We start from the raw sequence: 20,877 nt of genomic DNA, 5'->3' as shown, positions 1-20,877 counted from the left end.
ATTATATAAGGTACAAAGTTCAGGAGCTGATAGTGACTACCTTTCCATCTTATGAACTGAAATAGTAAAAAGTTAATCCGCAGAGAAAAGAACAATGAAGCAGACACACAAAGAGGAGAATAGACAAGATGCATGGAGAAGAGAGAAGATAACAAGGAGAGGATTCAAGACACTAAGAGAGGAGACAACATGGAGAGAAAATACTGATGGCATCTGAGTCCCTCATTGTAGTTCTTAAGGCTTACCTGATTCCTTTGCTTGGATCCTTAAACACCCCAGTACCTTTACAGTTATTATCTTTTTTGAATAAGTTAGAATGAGCTAGGTTTCTGAATTTATGTATATATCTCCAGAGGAGTACCAATAAAAGTATATATATGAAACAGACTGTGGAAAGATTTCCTGGAGGAGGGGATGTCTGAACTGAATCTTACAGAGCCTAAAGGAATCAGGGGTAAAAAACAGATAGGACTACTCTAAGCAGAGTGAACTATATGTACAAAGAATTTGAGGTAAAACACGGTACATCTGGGGAGTTGCAAGTGTTTAAGTATTCTTGGAACATAGGACAAGAATAAAGGTGAGTCACAGAGCTGAAATTTGAGAGGCAGAGACTGTCCTTAATTGCTTTGTAAGCCATGGTAAGGACTTTGGATTTTATTTTAAATTCACTAAATTCTCATTAAAGTATTTTAACCAGAGGAATGATGGAAAGAGATTTCTTTTTAGAAAGATGGCTCAGCCTGTGTTACATAGGATAAATTGGAAGGGATAAAAACTGAAGGCATAGAAATACCCAGAATGTAATGATACCTAAAGTTTGTTAAATGAGTTACATAGACTGGATAGGAGAAGATGGACTTGGAAATTACTTAGCTGATAGAATCTACTTAACTTTTTGACTGACTGGATGTAGGGGAACACAAGAGGAACCTAGGTAAACCCCTGATTTCAGTTTCATGTGGCTAACAGTGAGCAGTGGGGGAACACAAGACTGGACTTTATAGGAAGAGGTAAGAAGTGGATCGGAAGATTTGGAAGTCATCAACATAGAAGTGGTAGTTAAATTATTGAAACTAGGTGAACTTTAGCATAAAATGGAGTTCTAGGAAACATGCAAGAATCAGGTTGTTTACCTATTTTTATTTCCCATTAGAACATAAGGACCCTGAGAGATGAAACTGTACTTTGGCTAGTACTCTATCACCATCACTTAACCCAGAGGCACCTGGCATATAATAGGTACTCAGACTTTGTTATAAAGCAGAAACTAACACACCTTTGTAAAGGAATTATACTCCAATAAAGATGTTTAAAAAAAAAAGTTAAACACAGAGTTTAAAAAAAATTGTTTTGGCTATTCTGGGCCTTTTGCATTTCCATATAAATATTAAAATTGTCTTTCAATCTCTACAAAACAACCTGGTGCTATTTTTATGGTTATGTATTGAATTTAGGGAGAACTAAAGGTTTAAAAATCTTGAGTCGTCCGATACATGACTATGGCATTCCATTTATTTCTTAATTTAAGATATCAATTGTAATAGGATATTTATACATAAGATGTTCTACATTTATAATTATAATGTCTATGAATAAAGGCCACTTTTATTTAATTCCAATCTATTTCTTTATTTTCTATGTATATCTATCTATCGATCTATATATTATCCTTCCATCTATATTTTAATATCTTTTTCTCACCTTATTGTGCTGGTCAGGACCTCTACTATAGTGTTGAATAGTGATGGTGAAGATGGACAAGCCTTGCCTTCTTCCTAATCTTGAGAGAATTGTTAATTCTTTCATCAATTGCATATTAGATGCATGTTGAGAAAATTTGCTGTTCTTCATAGTTTGTTGAGAGTTTTTGTTATGAATGGATGTTGAATTTTGTTGAATGATTTTTCTGCATATATTAAAATGTTCACATTCTCTTTGGTTATTTTGCTAATATAGTACATTATTTTGATTGATTCTTGATAACAAACCATCCTTGCATTTCTGGAATAAACTCCATTTCGCTCTTTTTATATAATGTTGAAGTCAGTTTGCTAATATTTTGTTAGAAACTTTCATGATTATGTTCATAAGGGATCTTTGTGGTTTTCTTTCTTTGTTATGTCTCTGCTGGATTTGATTTTAGGACAATGCTGGCTTCATAAAATTAATAGGGAAACATTTCAGCTTCCTTTATATTCTCAAAGGATTTGTGTAAAATTGGTATTTTTTATATTAAATTTTTGGTAGAATTGTCAAAAAATAATAGGTACTCAGTAAATATTTCTAGAGTGAATATAAGTCAAGGATGGAGGAATTCCATTTCTGGCTAAGAGGAGTATCAGAGACTGGGTTTATCCTCTTGCTTACAACAACTAAAAAGTGGATAAAATATATGAAATAGTGGTTTTCAAAGAAATGGATATCAGGCAGTACAGGACAGTAATTCCTTAGAGACAGGAAATAAACAACGTAAGCCCTATGTTTGCCCCAGCTTAATGTCCTGAGAGAGTTTCCAGGCAATAGCAGGAAGGGGGATCCCAAGAAGTTTCCAGCATACTCATTGATTTGAGGAGATGGAGCTGAGAGTCAAGAGACACCAAGGTGACCAGAGTTTTTAGGGCAAGTATGAAGAGAGAGAACTCTGGAGCAATCAGAAGGCCTCCCTCAAGTATAAGTACATGATCTGAGGAAACTACCTAGGCCAGGGAAAGAATCACCTGAAAGGATTAGAGGGAATAATACCCATATTCACACAGGGCCAACAATAGAGTCTTATTCACCAATAAGATCAGAAGAACTCATAATTCACAGAACATTGGGTAGAGTACTCAGAAGTACTCAATAGTGGGAAACAGTTAGCCCTAGACTAAACATAGCTCCTGTCATGCCTTTCAAATCTTAAAAGCAAGACCTAACGGATCAGACTGTTGCCATGTAATTTAACTACATCCCAGAACAAAGCTTAAAAATATTTTGAGGAATACAAAAATATCTAGGTTCCAACAGTGTAAAAATTTACAGTATATGTATGACATTGAATTAAAACTTAAAAGGTATGCAAAGAAGTTAGAAAATAAAACCCAGATATGACATTGGATATTGGAGTTAGCAGGCAGGGACACCAAAACAAAAGATTAGTGAATTTGAAGACATAGCAATACAGACTATCCAAAATGAAACACTTAGAGAAAAGTGAAGCAGGAAAAAAAAACAACAGAGTATCAGTGAGCTGTGGGACAATTTCAAGTGACCCAAAATACATGTACTTGGAGTCATGAAAATAGAGAGTTGGAACAGAAAAAAATATTTGAAGAAATATTAGGTGAAAATTTCCAAATTTAGTGACAACTGTTAGCACAGGTCAGTTACCCCAAACTCAAAAACATGAAGAAAACTACAAGGCACATTATAATTGCTCAAAATAAAAAATTAACAGAAATCAAAGAGGAAATCAGAAAACACTTCAAGACAAATGCAAATGGAACACAACTTTCCAAAATCTGTGGGATGCAGGAAAAGTAATCCTAAGAGGGAAATTTATAGCAATACAGGCCTTCCTCAAGAAACAAGAAAAATTCCAAATAAACCTAACCTACCACCTAAAGGAATTAAATAAAGAAGAACAAACAAAGCCCAAAGTCAGCAGGAAGAAAGAAATAATAAAGATTGGAGAGGAAATAAAATTGAGATCAAAAAAATAATAGAAAAGATCAGTAAAACCAAGAGCTGGTTTTTGAAAAGATAAACGAAATTGATAAACCATTAGCCACTCTTAAAGAAGAGAGAGAAAATAAAATCGAGATAAAAAAATAATAGAAAAGATCAGTAAAACCAAGAGCTGGTTTTTGAAAAGATAAACGAAATTGATAAACCATTAGCCAGTCTTACAAGAAGAGAGAGGATCCAAATAAAATAAGAAATGAAAAAGGAGAAGTAACAACTGATACCACAGAGATACACAAAATCATAATACTACAAAGAGTTATATGCCAACAAATTGGACAACCTAGAAGAAATGGGCAGATTTCTAGAAACATGCAACCTGCTGAGACTGAATCAGGAAGAAACAATCTGAACAGACTGATCACAAGTAGTGAAATTGAATTTGTAATAAGAAAATTACTCCCAACAAACAAAAGTCCAGAACAGGACAGCATCACAGGGGAATTCTACCAAACACATAAAGAAGAGCTAATACCTATCCTTCTCAAACTATTCCAAAAAATTGAAGAGGAGGGAACAGTCTCAAATCCCTTCTATGAGGATACCATTACCCTCATACCAAAACCAGACAAAGACACTACCAAAAAAGAAAGTTACAGGCCAATATCTTTGATGAATATAGACATAAAAATCCTCAACAAAATATTAGCAAACCAACAATGTATAAAAAGGGTCATACACCATGATCAAGTGGGATTTATTCTAGAGATGCAAGGATGGTTCAGTATTTGCGGATCAATCATTGTTATATACCACATTAACAAAAGGAAGGATAAACATCACATGATCATCTCAACAGATGCAAAAAAAGCATTTGACAACATTGAACATCCATTCATGATAAAAACTCTCATCAGAATTGGTGTAGAGAGACTTTCCTGGTGACGCAGTGGTTAAGAATCCACCTGCCAATGCAGGGGATATGGGTTCGATCCCTGGTCTGGGAAGATCCCACATGCTGCGGAGCATCTAAGCTCATGTGCCATAACTACTGATCCTGTGCTCTAGAGCCCATGAGCCACAACTACTGAGCCCACATGCCACAACTACTGAAGCCCACATGCTCTAGGGCCCACGTGCCACAACTACTGAGCCCACGTGCTGCAAGTACTGAAGCCCATGAATCTAGAGCCCATCCTCCACAACAAGAGAAGCCACTGCAATGAGAAGCTAGTGCACCAAAACAAAGATTAGCCCCCACTCGCCACAACTAGAGAAAGCCCGCGCACAGCAACGAAGACCCAATGCAGCCAAAAAAAAAAAAAAAAAAAAAAGAAAAGGTGTAGAGGGAACATATCTCAACATAATAAAAGCCATTTATGACAAACTAACAGCTAACATCATACTCACTGGTGAAAAGCTGAAAGCCTTTCCTCTAAAACTGGGGACAAAACAAGGATGCCCACTCTTGCCACTTGTATTTAATATAGTATTGGAAGTCCTAGCCACAGCAGTCAGACAAGAAAAAGAAATGTCTTTTTAGACATCCAAATTGGAAGGAAAGAAGTAAAACTGTCACAATTTGCAGATAACGTGGTACTATATATATATAAAGCCCTAAAATCTCTACCCAAAAAACATTAGAACTAGTAATGAATTCAGTAGTTTCAGGATACAAGATTAATATACAGAAATCTTTCACTTTTCTATACACTAATAGTGACCTATCAGAAAAAGAAAGCCAAAAAAAAATCCCATTTAAAATTGCATCCTTAATTTCTCTTTCTGATCTTTCATTGTTAGTGTATAGGAATGCAAGAGATTTCTGTGTATTAATTTTGTATCCTGTGACTGAGCTAAATTCATTGATTAGCTCTAGTAGTGTTCTGGTGGCATCTTTAGGATTTTCTATATATAGTATCATGTCATCTGCAAACAGTGACAGTTTTATTTATTCTTTGCCATTTTGGATTCCTTTTATTTCTTTTTCTTCTCTGATTGCCATGGCTAGGACTTCCAAAATTATGTTGAATAACAGTGACAAGAGTGAGCACCCTTGTCTTGTCTTGTTCCTGATTTCAGAGGAAATGCTTTCAGTTTTTCACCATTGAGAATAATGTTTGCTGTGGGTTTGTCATATATGGCCTTTATTATGTTGAGGTAAGTTCCCTCTATGCCCGCTTTCTGGAGAGTTTTTGTCATAAATGGGTGTTGAATTTTGTTGAAAGCTTTCTCTGCATCTCTTGAGATGATCATATGGTTTTTATTCTTCAATTTGTTAATATGGTGTATCACATTGATTGATTTGTGTACATTGAAGAATCCTTGCGTCCCTGGGACAAATCCCACTTGATCATGGTGTATGATCCTTTTAATGTGTTGTTGGATTTGGTTTGCTAGTATTATGCTGAGGATTTTTGCATGTGTGTTCATCAGTGATATTGGCCTATAATTTTCTATTTTTGTGATTTCTTTGTCTGGTTTTGGTATCAGGGTGATGGTGGCCTCGTAAAATGAGTTTGGGAGTGCTCCTCCCTCTGCAATTTTTTGGAAAAGTTTGAGAAGGATAGGTGTTAGTTCTTTTCTAAATATAGAGAAGAATTCTGGTAGAATTCTGCTGTGAAGCCATCTGGTCCTAGACTTTTGTTTGTTGAAAGATTTTTAATCACAGTTTCAATTTCATTACTTATGAGTTTTCTGTGCATAATTCAAAAAGGCACATGCACACCAATGTTCATTGCAGCACTATTTACAGTAGTCAGGACATGGAAACAACCTAAATGTCCAACAACAGATGAATGGATAAAGAAGATGTGACTCATATATACAATGGAATATTACTCAGCCATAAAAAGGAATGAAATTGGGTCATTTGTAGAGACGTGGATGGACCTAGAGACTGTCATACAGAGTGAAAGAAGTCAGAAAGAGAAAAACAGATATCGTATATTAATGCATATATGTGGAATCTGAAAAAATTGGTATAGTCGCTCTTATTTACAAAGCAGAAATAGAGACACAGATGTAGAGAACAAACGTATGGATACCAAGGGGGAAAGGAGGAGGTGGGATGAATTGGGAGATTGGATTGACATATATACACTATTGATACTATGTATAAAATAGATAACTAATGAGAGCCTACCGTATAGCACAGGGAATTTCACTCAGTGCTCTGTGGTGACCTAACTGGGAAGGAAATCCAAAAAAGAAGGGATATATGTATATGCATAGCTGATTCACTTTGCTGTACAGTAGAAACTAACAACACTGTAAAGCAACTATACTCCAAAAAAAATTTAAAAATAAATAAATAAAATTACATCAAAAAGAATAAAATATCTAAGAATAAACTTAACCAAGGTGAAAGACCTATACTCTGAAAAATATAAAGCATTGATGAAGGAAATTGAAGAGGATACAAAGAATTGCAAGGATATTCTGTGTTCTTGGATTATAAGAATTAATATTGTTTAAATGTCCATACTACCCAAAGCAACCTACAGATTTAATGCAGTCCCTGGCAAAATACCTACAAAATTTCTTTAAAAATTTAATTAATTAATTTATTGGCTGTGCTGGGTCTTCATTGCCACGCCCGGGCTTTCTCTAGTTGCAGCGAGTGGGGGCTACTCTTCGTTGTGTGCAGGCTTCTCATTGTGGTGGCTTCTCTTGTTGCAGAGCACAGGCTCTAGGCACACGGGCTTCAGTAGTTGTGACGCACGGGCTCAGTAGTTGTGGCTCACAGGCTCTAGAGCGCAGGCTCAGTGGTTGTGGCACATGGCTTAGTTGCTTCATGGCATGTGGGATCTTCCTGGACCAGGGCTTGAACCCGTGTCCCCTGCGTTGGTAGGTGGATTCTTAACCACTGCACCACCAGGGAAGTCCCACCCACAACGTTTTTCACAGAACTAGAACAAATAATTCTAAAATTTATTTAGAACCACAAAAGACCCCAAATTGCCAAAGCAATCTTGAGAAAAAAGAGCAAAGCTGGAGGTGTCGCACTCCCAGATTTCAGACTATACTGCAAAGCTGCAGTAATCAAAACAGTGTGATACTGGCACAAAAACAGATGTATGGATAAGTGGAACAGAATAGAGAATCCAGAAATAAACCCACGCAACTACAGTCAATTAATCCACGACAAAGGAGACAAGAATATACAATGGAGGAAAGACAGTCTACTCAGTAAGTGGTGCTGTGAAAAATGGCCAGCTACATGTAAAAGAATGAGATTAAAACATTTCCTCATACCATATACAAAAATAAACTCAAAATGGATTAAAGAGGTAAATGTAAGACCTGAAACCATAAAACTTTATAGCAGAGAACATAGGTAGAACAAAACACTTTTTGACATAAATCTGAACAATGTTATTTTGGATCTGTCTCCTAAGGCAAAGAAATAAAAGCAAAAATTAAAAAACGGGACCTAATTAAACTTAAAAGCTTTTCCACAGCAAAAGAAACCATCGACAAGAATAAGTACAGACTTTCTTTTTTTTGACTCTCATCTTCACATAGGCTTGCCCCTCTAGACGTGAGTTCCGTCTTGTTTGCTGCTTTATCTCCACCACCTAGCACGGTGCTTGGAACATAGTATATACTCAGTAAATATTAGTTGGCTCAACCATCTAACGTCTCTGAGTAGTCCTCTGCAGTTTATAAAGCACTTTTGTGTTCTTTATCTCCTTTATCTCTGTGTACTTTATGCTGGGGAAGTAGTGGTATCCTTGTGGTTCTCAAGAGGAAAGTGGCATTCAAAAAATTAAATAATTTGCCCAGTTATTAAGTGGGAACATTAACCTGGGTCTTCTAACTCCAAACTTTCGGCCTTCTGTACCTAACACCAGCCATAGTGTTTTTCATATCTACCTCACTTTATCAGGTCTCTTGGGGAGAAGATATTTAGATGCACATTTATTTAGATGCATAATTGCTCAGATAGTTACAGTTTTTCCAGAAGAGATATTCACCTGATAAGAGGTTCTCAAAGATCTTCCTGACCTCTAAATATTTATTCAAACTGATACTTGGGACCTGAATTATACAGGTTTCTTTCAGGAACATTAGGTGATAAGTTAATATTTTTAAGGGACCATATTTATGTTATATACATTCTGCACTGCTGGCTCTTACGGATCTTCGCTCTATGGGGAAAGTAACGTTTGGCTTCTGAGAAGCTGCTCATGACTGTTATATGGAAGGAATTAATACAAATGATTTATATGCTAACCTGCTGTGGGCATTATTCATATTTTAGAGTAATGCTTGATTAGTAAAAATTTTAATTTTATAGCAAACCACATACATGATACAATAAGTATCAGAAATCAATAGGGATATTGCCATTTGCAACAACATGGATGGACCCAGAGAATATTACGCTTAGTGAAGTGAGTCAGACGAAGACAAATACTGTATGATATCACTTCTATGTGAGATTCTAAAAAAATAATACAAATGAATCTACATACAAATCAGAAACAGACTCACAGACATAGAAAACAATCTTATGGTTACCAAAGGGGAGAGAGGAGGGGAGAGGGACAAATTAGGAGTATGGGATTACAGATATAAACTACTATATATAAAATGAATAAACAACATGGATTTACTGTATAGCATGGGAAATTATATTCAATATCTTGTAATAACCTATAATGGAGTATAATCAGAAAAAAATAACTGAATCACTATGCTATGCACCTGAAACTAACACGGTATTTTAAATCAACTATACTTCAATTTAAAAGAAAGAAAACAATGGGGATAAAAGTGCTCATCACATGTTTTTTAGTGTGCTTTTTTAAAAAACAAGTTTATTTGAAGTACCTAAATGTGCTCTTCCTTTGTAGTTTACGAACAAGTTAAAGAGAAACCTCAGCAGTTATTTATTGCTGAAGAATCCAGCTGACATATTTGGAAAATAATTTGAAAAGCTAGTGTATTGTGTACATGCTGTGCCAGAAGCCTTGAGCTCCCTTTTGCGTTGTATAATTTATATGTTGTCCCAGCATGAGGTTATTTTCATGATTTTGCTTTTAAAGTATGCATATTAAAGTGAAATGTACTGATATAAATATAGACATGACCTATAAAGATTTCTTCCTTTTCCCAGAATTTAACATTTTCAAGACCTCTTTATTCCCCAAACCACCCTGTTATAAACAAGTGACAGAAGTTTTCTGTGCTAGAACTATGTTCATGTGTATTGTGTATGTGTGGACGTGTTAGAATAGCTATTACAACGTGTTTATAATAAAGTATTACACTCTCCATTGATACTTTGAGAAGTAAATGTATTTACTAAGAGCTTGACCAAAAACATAATTGAGTGTAAGTTCAGAAGCATTAACATGGTTCTGTTTTTATGCAAAGAAAATTAAAAGATTATCTTGTGAGTATATGGCCTGAGTTGTTCTGGTAAAGAGTTAGTCTGAGATATCTGTAGTCTTGTCTTTTGCAAATGCTCTGCACATGTTTCACAGGTATCTTTAGCTTAGTGAAACAGATTTCCCCAGTAAATTTAAGTGATCTGTTCAAGCCCAAAGTAAACTTGTTAATTAGTAAACAAATGTGTAGTTATTCTCTACCTTTGGTTTCTTCAGCATAACCTCAGCATCAGGGACCAGGAACCTATGGCAGATAATCTGGTGCTGCTCTTGACCAGCTAAAAGTACTGAAAACTGATCTTATTTAGAAACCACATCTATCCAGTCTTTAAGAAACAACATCAGAGCGTAGAAGAGAGAAAAACAGCAAGTCCTAAGACTATGTTGTAACAAGTGCAGGAACGCAAATTTCTTCTCACATTTCTGAACCTGTCTCCTAAGTTTTTCTTGCTCCACAGTCTTTTTTTTTCTTCTTAACATCTGAACTCACAGTTACTGTACCAAGATTTTAATAATCCCTACTCCCTTATAAGTAGCCAGAAATGTTACCTATATTTTCCAGCATACATTAGTTTATCATGTAGTTATTCATATTTGTTATTCATCTAGTAAACATTAATTTATTATTTAGTTTATTAGCTTATGTGTCCATCTTTGGGAGACCAGTGTAGTGTTATTTAAAAACATAGTTTCTGAAGTGCCTAGATTGAAATCCCAGCTTATCTGCTTAATAGTGTTGCGTTCTTAGAGAATTTTACCTAACCTCTCTGAGCCTGAATTTCTTCATTTATAAATGTTCTGGAAGGAATTCAGTGATGTGGTATATATAAAATGCTTAGCATTGTACTTGGCGTGTGCTATGCAGTTAATAAATAGCAGCTACTTTTATCATTACTGTATAGTTGGATTCCCCTGTTTAGCATGGAAGAGACATTTATGTCATATATAGCCTCACGTTACAGTAAAGTAATAGACTTGACATACACATTCATTAGCAAATTTTTATAATTCCCAGCCTAGCCAAAGGTGCAGTAAAATGGGCGCACAAATGTGCTGATGGAGATAGAAATTGCATAATACAACTTTTTGGTAGAGCAATTACGCACTACAGTTGACCTTGAACAATGTGGGAGTTAGGGACGCTGACCCGCCTGCTCAGTCGAAAATCCATGTATAACTTTTGACTCCCCCAGAGCTTAACTACTAATAGCCTACTGTTGACTGGAAGCTTTACTAGTAACATAAATAGTCGATTAACACATATTTTGTACATTATGTGTATTGTTACTGTATTCTTATAATAAAGTAAGCTAGGGAAAAGAAAAAGTTATTTAAAAAATCATAAAGAAGAGAAAATACATTTACAGTACTTACTATATTTATCAATAGCCTAAGTTTACATCATCTGTTTACAAGATGAATTGTCTGTCAGTACCTACATCAATATTATCTTATATGATACAAAACTCAGTTGATACTATATGTATTACTAACACTAGACATTAAAAATGAAAAGATAATGTGAAAAAAATTCATATTTACAGGTATGACAATTCATGCATTAAAACAAAGAAGCAGCAATATGATTGTCTTACGGTAGCCTAGTGTAATCAATACGGTTGCTTCACGGTAGCCTAGCCAATACAGTAATGAATGAATTGTTATAAAATTTTTATGGCATTAAAAATTTTTATGATATTATAGTCATATTCATAATACAGTATTGGAACATTGTTAACTTTTTTTAAAAAACATCCTACCTGTGACGATAGGCTGATACACAGTTTCTCCAATTACAGGAGAGACAGAGAGGGAGAGGGAGAGGGGCATACTATACAGTAATGTAATTCTTTAAAAGCAAAGTTATAAAACAGTAAGAAAACTAACAGATTATTAATTTTATATTAAATATCATTCACCTTATGCCTATGTAAGGATAGATTAGTATCTACATATATTTTATGCATTCATGACAACCATAATTTTTTGGATATTTCTTGGCTACATGGTTCATCTGTGAGTTTTTTCATATTGCAAATCTGAAAAAGCTTTTCCTATATATTTATTGGAAAAAATCTGCATATAAGTGGACCTGCTCACTTATAACCCGTGTTATTCAAGGGTGAAGTATATATATCAATACCCATAAAAATACTTTGAGTCTGTAATTCATCCCCTTTCTTGAAATCTCCTCTTAAGAAAGACTCAGAGATTCAGACCAAAATTTACAGCCACTAGCATAATAGTGAGTGGGACTTAAATGTGGGTTATGGGGAGGGAAACTTAAATCCCTGACAACAGAGAATGGTTGAATAACACATGGCATTTTCACATGATTCATACTCTTACTATTACAAAGTATTTGATAATATGGGAAACTGCTCACAACGTACTATTTAAGAAAAAAAAAGTTATGAAAGTATTGTGTGAAATACTCAAATTTTGTACACTAAGAAATAACATCCCTCTCTCTACTTCCCCAGAAATAAGACTGGAATAATATATCTCAAAAAATCAAGTGTTTATCTCCAGGTGGTTGGATTTCAGTTCGGTTTTATTTTTGTATACATCAGTGTTTTTCAAATTGTGTACAATAAACAAGTTGACATATGAAAAGCAATGGAGGGAAGATTGGGTGTCTAGGGATCTGTTGTTTATCAGTAGTGACTTTATTGAGAAAAGCTTTGGAAAACTGAAAGTTGCTTGGATTCAGAAACTCATCTCCTAAACTGATGTAACTTAGTTGGCTTGGACCAGGAGGTGGACAAATGTGGGTCGCAGCGGGAGTTGGACAGATTCTGAGTATTCATGAGTACTTTGGTTTTAATGTAGCAGATAAATAAGAGCTCAAAAGGGGATAAGTCATGTTTAATAGGAAGGAAAGGAAGCTTGCTGCAGAAACAAAACCAGAGTGAGATTTAATTAGACTTGCAGAGACAGTTGTTAAGCAAGGGGCTTGGATCATTTAAATTTTATTTATTTTTCCAAAATATTTTTGATGGCCTGAGGAGACCAATGTGCATTTCCAGCAGAAGGTTCATGGAAGAATAAATATTTTGTGACTGTAGACAAAATACTTAAGAGTATTTGGCTTTTTCAGATAACTTATATTTTAAAGTAATTTTAAAATAGCAAGAATAGAATTATAATTTTTTGCAACTTTTTTCTAATTAGGACCCAGTTTATGGAAAAGGAAAACTTGGAGAAATCCAGGGACTTATTCTGGGAATGTTGGATACCTTTAGCTATGAACAGGTAAGCTACTTTCTATTTCTAAGCCCATTCTAAGGTAGAAAGAAGCTATTCTTTTTTCTTTGCACCTATACTTTTTCTTTAAAAATTACCATCTGTTTAGTGGAAGTTTGATAGATTGAAGTGTATGGCTTTTTAATTTTTAAATTTCTCTTGACCTTAATTAATATATATTTTATATACACATACACATATATTCTGGAATGTGGAAATGCATCAAGTTTGGATTCATTTTATTCTTTTGATTCATTGGCAGTGGGACATATAGTTTTTTTTCCAAATGAAAAATGTAAGATACTTTCTTGGAAAGCAATGAAATGCAAAGATATAACTCATTGAAAAGGAAGCATGAGTATAGAAAAATTGCAAAATAAATTAGTGTTCTTTTAAACATTCTGAAACAGATAATTGCCACTAACCAAAAATGGTCATTAGTCTTTCCTTAACCCAAAACTGCCTATAGCTTTAATTCTCAGTAAGAGCCAGCTTGGTATACAGATTTTCTTCTTCATGTACTTCAAAGTGACTCATGAAGCCACCTAGGAAAAGTGCCACTTAGGCATGTTAGATACACTGTCTGCTTTTTTAGTAGAAGAAAAAGAAAAATTTGGGTGATAGAGCTTTTCTTAGGATGTTATAAGAATTGCAGTTTTGCTAAATAAGCATAGCCCAAGGAAGCTGATCCCCCTTCAGGCACAGACTCCATGGCGGCAGAAGGAAAGCTGAGTGCAAGACAGAAATTTTTTGTGAACTTTGGAAGAGGAGGAAAAGATGGGGTTGATTGGAAAGAATTAAAACAGACCATTAGAACTGAAAGTTCTGCGTTATAGATAAAGTTAAAGGACCAGGCTGTGTAGCAAGGAGTATGGGCAGTATATCTTCCCCTTTGGGACTGACAGAAAAGAACCCAGCTGCACACTGAAGTAAGTAAACAATAGTTTATAAACACAGAGAGCCTTAAAATGATGTGATAGCTGTGAAATAACTTTATGTGACTTAATGACAGATGTCACAGTCTTGAGTAGATTCAAATGGCTTGAAAGTGCTGATCAGGAAACAGTGATCTCTCTGCCCAAGGGAGATGAGAACTGAGTAATGGCCATTAGCTTTTCCAGTGAGAGGTTACTGTGAAATATCGCCATGGATGCAGTTTCTATTTAAAAATCAGGGATTTCTTTTTTATTATTTGTTACAACACAACTTTGAGCCATTCAGAGAGAACTCATTATATAAATGTAATAAATAAGTAGATTTGGGTTTATCTAGTCATCTGAAAGCCATCAGTACTGAATTAATCCACAGAATGGCAGAGCACACATTTCTCAGTAGTAACTGGTGAGAGCCTTTTAATAATTATTTTGAGAATCTTGATGTATGCACTTATCAATACCCTGCACATTAAAGTTAACCACTTAAGTTTGGGGTGTTTTGATGTTTATTTGATCAGTTTTATGCCTTTATAGTATATTCCAATTCAATTGTGGTTGAAAATGAAAGAAGTGCTATTTTCCACTCATCTCCTCTGTCTCTTTCACTTTATGAACAATTTTTTATTTGGCTTACTTTTTATTTTGGTCTTTCATAGACCCTGCTGGAAACAACGACTAGCCTTCTAAACCAAGATCTCCATTGGTCATTGTGTAACCTGAGAGCTTCAGTCACCAGAGGACTGAATCCCAAGCAGGATTACTGCTCTATTTGTTTGCAGCAGTACAAGAGACGCCAAGAAATGGCTGATGAAATTATTGTCTTTAGGTAAGAAAGGGAAGGAAATGTGACACATATGGTGTATGTGCGTGTATGGTATTGCCAGGCAGAAATACACGTGGACACACAGCCCCAGTCGATCGTTCTACCAGTGAACAAAACAAGGCAAAGTTCCTGCCCTTATAGACCTTACATTCTGCATGGGAGTCAGGAGGAAAGGGTGTTAGGGTGGTCAGGCGGTAAATAAATACAGAGTAATAAGAGCTATGGAGAGAAATAAAACACAGGGTAAGGGGATGGAAAGAAGAAGCATTCAGGGTGAGAGTACTATTTTAAGACACTATAATGAGGAAAAACATGTCTAAGGAAGTGACATTTGAGCAGAATGAGAGAGGTAGGAGTGAAGGTTCAGAATATATTTTAAGGGAAGTGTTAACTTGGTGATGTATTAGATGTGAAGTGAGAGGGAAAAACATCTTCGGCCTGAGCTACTGGATGAATGTGGTACCATCCTCTAAGATGAGAAGGAACAGGCGTGAGGAGCTGGGGAAATCAAGAGTCTTGTCTTGGAGATGTTAGGTTTGAGATGCCCTTTAAACATTCAAGTAGGAATGTCAGGTAGACAGTTATTCTAGTCAGAGACATGTCCTGGAGATATAAATTTAGAAATCATCAGCATGTAAATGATATTTAAAGCCACAGTACAAAGAGAAAGGAAGTTTAGTGCAAAAATGGAAAGTTTGATCTCAGGAGGAGACAGCTCATCCAGAATATATGGATAGAGGCAATATAAGTTGGACTCTGGAGCCAGACTTTAAATCTTGAGTTCAAATCCTGACTCTGCCACTACTAGCTATGAGACTTTGACAAGTTATTTCATCTCTTTACATCTTAGTTTCTTTATCTGTAAATTGGGATACCTACTTGATAGGGTTTCGTGAAGATTAAATGAGATAATTTACATAAGATACTTGTAACCATGCTGACATATAGTAAGCACTATATAAGTGTTGGCTTCTGTTATTACAGATACAGGAAGATTGGTAGATTTGGTGGTTGGAAGAGGAAGTAGTTTTCATCACACAAACAGCCCATTCATTCAACAAGTATTTATTGAGCACCTACTATATGCCTGGTACTGTTCAAGGGGGTAGGGTACCACATGAACAAAACAAAGGTTCTGCTTTTACGGAGTTTACACTCTAGTGAAAGAGGCAAACAGACAAGTAAAATGCCAGATGGTGACTAACACGGAAAAAAATAAAACATGTTAAGTGAGATATATAGCCTTTGTGGGGGAAGATATTTTATGAAGAGTGGTCAGGGAAAGCAACACTGTTAAGGTGATTATGGACAGACAATTTAAAAATTAATTAATAAAAAGGTAATAATTACCACGAATAAAATAAAACATGGTATAGAGGAGAGAGAACGTTGGGAGCTACTAATTTATAAAGAGTTATTAGGGAAGTTTAAGTAACATTTGAGTAGAGACCTAAAGGAAGTGGCCATGCAATATCAGGGGGAGAGTGCCCCAGACAGAGGATCATCAAGTGCAGAAACCATGATGCAGGTGTGGGCATACTTGATGGGTAGTGAAGGGAGCAGGCTAGTGTTGCCTGAGCAGAGTGAAGGGAAAATATAAGAGATGACTTCAGCAGCTAAATCATGTAGGAACTGGGTCATTATAAAGAGTTAAACTTTTGCTCTGAGATGAAAAGCCATTGGATGTTTTTGAGGATAGCGTTGACATGATCTGACCTCTGGCTTAAGGATCACTTTGACTGCCGTGATGAGAATAGACTTTAGAAAGCCAAGGGTGAAAATAGAATGACCAGTTAAGCTATTGCAGTAATCCAAGTGAGAGATGGCCCAAGATGATTGTAATGAAGTAAGCAGTGGTGGGATTCTGGATATATTCTGAAGGTATAGCTGATAAGATCTGTTTATAGTTTGTATATGAGGTGTGAAAGAAAGAATAGTTTTTGGCTTGAGAAACTAGAAGAGTGTAGTTGCCATTATTTAGATGTGGAAGGTTGGATGAGAGCATGCAGTAGGGGTGGAGTGGGGTGGAAATCAAGAATTTGGGGCATGTTAAATTTAAGATGCCTAGTAAACATCCATAGTAGAGGTCTTGAGACAGGTAGATGAGGTTGAGGAGAGAAGTCTGGGCTGAAGGTATAAGTGTGGCAGTCACCAGCATGGAGGTGGTATTTTAAAGCTGTGGAACTGGAAGTGATCACTAAAGGAGCAAGGATGGCTATAGAAAGAAGAGTATAGAAGAGAAAGACTACAGAAGAGAAAGGATGGATGGATGGATGGTTATATATATATATATATATGTGGGGGAGGATAGAGAAAAGGAAGATTATAAAGACTATCGAAGAGAAAAGGATTGATGTCTGAGGTGGTCCAAGATTTCAGGTTGGAGAAATGAGGAGGAATCAGTGAAGGTGACTAAAATTATACTCAACACTCATTTCTGGAAGGCTTATTTGGTAATTTAGTGTATTCAGTAGGGAATTTCTTCATAGGAATAATGTTAGAATTTCCTGTAACACTGGCATTTTTTAAGTGCTTATTAATCAACTCATGACTCTTGAATTTGATGAGGCAGACCACTCATGTTATTATCAAATTACTTATATAATTATGATTTTCCCCAATTGACTTTTTTTCAAACTGTCTAAAAATGTTTCATAGTTTGAGAAATTAACGGAAGTTCAACTCATCCCCTGGTGGTTTGTAATCAGAACTGTGATGCTGTTCATGCTCATAACTTAAGTGCGCAAATACGTGAGTCTGGATTTTAAAAAAGAGAGGACAGCAACAAGTTAAATCCCCTTCCTTGTTTCTTAACCTATACCCCATCAGTGCATTTCAGCTTACTGGAACTATTTATCACTTTTAAATACACTCTAACACAACTTAGGTTTATGCTTTTATGATAATGAAAAGTGTCAATTGGTTGCCTTCATTTTGCAGCTGTGGCCATTTGTATCACTCATTCTGTCTGCAAAGCAAGGAGTGCACCATAGAAATTGAGGGGCAAACAAGATGGACGTGCTACAAATGCAGCTCAATTAACAAAGTAGGAAAGTTGAGTGAAAATTCATCTGAAGTTAAAAAGGGAAGAATAACCCCATCACAGGTAAGACTTGTTTTCATGGCACGATGCAGATGGTCTTTTCTTAACAATGTCTTTTAGGCCTGGCCTCATTTTTTTTCAGGTCCTATAGGCCTCAGCACATTTACTTAATTTGCTGTTTCCTGGTCCTTCCTCTATGCCACCCTATCCTGTAGTTGACCTTAACATCACATAGTGAAAAGTTGGACCTGTTGCTTTTTTCTCTTTGTTTTATCAGCTTTCAGTGTTAAGTCAAAATCAGACCCAGGGAAAAAAAACCTGACCTAGCTTCTCCTAGGTAACAGTTGACAGAATTTCTACACTCCAGTGATAGGCATTAGTTTATATATTCATCCAACAGACAATAGAACTGTGTGCCAGGCACTGTGCTAAGTGCTGGGGATACAATTATAGACAGGACATTTGTCTTTTAGAGTTTATGGCCAATGAAATTATAAACAGATTTTCAGAAAGTGTTCTTAAGTTCTTTCTGACACTGAATAGTTGGTGTCTTTTCCATCATCAGTTCTGACACCAATTCTGTCAGTTCTTTGGATACCAACTGGATGTCCAATAATGCAATTAAATTCTGACACTAACCACCAGGAATTAGCATCAGACTCCACAGGTTTAAAGGTTCATTCCCATAAGACTGTCCTCACTTCAGACAACAGTTACAAATGGGGTGCCCAGATTACATGCTCTTCTATCTGACTTACAAATTTAGGGGCCCCCGTGACCCACTCCCCCAGGTTTGATAATTCACCAGAACAACTCATAGAACTTAGGAACATACTTTACGTTTACCCATTTATTATAAAGGATACAACTCAGGAATAGCCATATGAAAGAAGTGCATAGGGCAAGGCATGGGGGGAAGAGGGTGCCTGAAGCTTCAGTGCCTTCTCTTGGCATACCATCTTCCCAGTATATCAGTGTGCTCACCAATTCAGAAGTTCCTTGAACCTCAACATTTAGGGTTTTTTTTATTGGAAGTTCCATTACATAGCCATGATTGATTAAATCACTGGCTGTTAGTGATTAGACTCAATATCTAGCCCCTCTTTCCTCCCCATACATGGGATTGGGGGAAGGACAGGGAGGGGAGAACTGAAAGTTCTAACCCTCTAGTCATGGCTTGATCTTTCTGGTGACCAGCTGCTGTCCTGAAACTATCTAGGGGTCCCCAGGTACCAGTCATCTCATTAGCATTCAAAAGGCACTCTTTTCACTCAGGAGAGTCCAAGAGTTTTAGGAACTACAAGACAGGAACCAGGGACAAAGACCAAATAATATTTTTTATTATACCACAAGTACTTACAGATGAACTGTGCCGTAAGAGCAGATAATGAGTAGACCTAATCTAGACATGAGAGGTCATGGAAGACTTCGTCAAAATGCCATGTTAGCTGCCTCTGAAGGAAAAAAAAGAAGATAAAGTTTAAGCGCAAGGGTAGGCAGGAGGAGGAGTATTCCAGTCAGGGAACAATATATAGAACAAACAAAGCATCTCTGCTGGAACTAGGCATTGAGTATGATTGGATCTAGAGGGTGAAAGAATGGTATTAAATGAAATTAGTAGGTAAACAGGGACCATATTAATTATTTTTATGTTTGTGGTAAAGAAACAGGAAGACATTGAACGGCTTTAAAGAAGGAATGATATGATATGATCAAAATAGTATTTTTTTTTGCAGAATAGTACTTTTAAAAGAACTGCAGTGCAAAAAATGAATTGAAAGGGAAACAAGAATGGATGTAGGGAGACCAAGAATATTGAAATAATTTTGAGGAAAGGAATGGTAACTTGTACTAGGATGGTGGAAGTTGGGGTGGAGAAAAGAGTACATATTTGAGATGTGTCTGAGATGAGTACAAAAATCAAAATAATTAATATGGTCCCTGCCTACCTCACTAACTTCATCTCGTACCACTGTCTTTCACCTTCTAGATTCAATTATGCTCAAGTTCTAGTTCTGTACTCTTTTCTGCTTTACAGCAGAGATCCTATATTTGAGAGGTAGAATTATCAGGACTCAGTGATAAATAAATTGGTTGGTGGGGGAGACAAGACAGGGAGGAGTCAAAGATAACACCCAGATTTCTTGTTTAAACTCAAATGGATGGTGGTACCATTTACTGAGATGGAAAAAATGAACAAAGAACATATTTGGGAATAAGGCAAAGAATTCATTTTTGGAGTTAGAGCTGTCTGCAGGACATACAGGTAAAGATGTTCAATATGTTTCTGGATTGAAAATTTTATTAGTCATCCAGAATGCTTCCTTGCTTGCATTTAGGAAAGAAAAAACAGGTCCTGTGATTTCTAGAATCTTTCCAAGCTGAATTCAAATGCAGATGGGGGAATCTTATTTATGCAGATACTTAAGGCTTTACATCTTGGGGCACTTAAGTGTTTTTTCTGTTTCAGTTACATTCTATTGATAAATAACTTGTGATTACATGTGTATTATTGCCTGGATATTACCAATTAGATGTTTTTCTTTCTTCCTAGGTAGTCCTCAGAGGCTAAAATAGACTTTTTTCCTTTTTTTAAAAAACACAATTTTATATGCAATTATGTATTTTAATACATAATTTATAAACAGTAAAATTCACTTTCTGCAAGTTTTGGCAACCACCTTTACAGTCAAGACATAGAGCAGTATCATCACCTCCCTCAAAAGTCCCCCATAGCTCTTTGTAGTCAGCCTTTTCCTCCACCCT

General features: G+C 35.9%; 1 protein-coding gene across 2 annotated transcripts in view; it reads left to right on the top strand.

The window, feature by feature from the left end:
- Positions 1 to 20,877, top strand: part of VPS8 (VPS8 subunit of CORVET complex) — a 305,525-nt gene that overhangs the window by 204,954 nt on the left and 79,694 nt on the right. For both annotated transcript variants that reach the window (XM_082840463.1, XM_082840464.1), the window contains 3 exons: positions 13,239 to 13,319; positions 14,902 to 15,071; positions 18,009 to 18,174. In XM_082840463.1, coding sequence (XP_082696589.1) covers positions 13,239 to 13,319; positions 14,902 to 15,071; positions 18,009 to 18,174 — 417 coding nt within the window. The remainder of the gene's footprint in view (positions 1 to 13,238; positions 13,320 to 14,901; positions 15,072 to 18,008; positions 18,175 to 20,877) is intronic.

Source organism: Leucopleurus acutus (genome assembly GCF_964270905.1).
Source record: "Leucopleurus acutus genome assembly, chromosome: 5".
In the NCBI taxonomy this organism is placed as follows: domain Eukaryota; kingdom Metazoa; phylum Chordata; class Mammalia; order Artiodactyla; family Delphinidae; genus Leucopleurus; species Leucopleurus acutus.
Note: the sequence above shows the minus strand (reverse complement) of the source record. Positions and strands in the feature narration are given on the sequence as shown.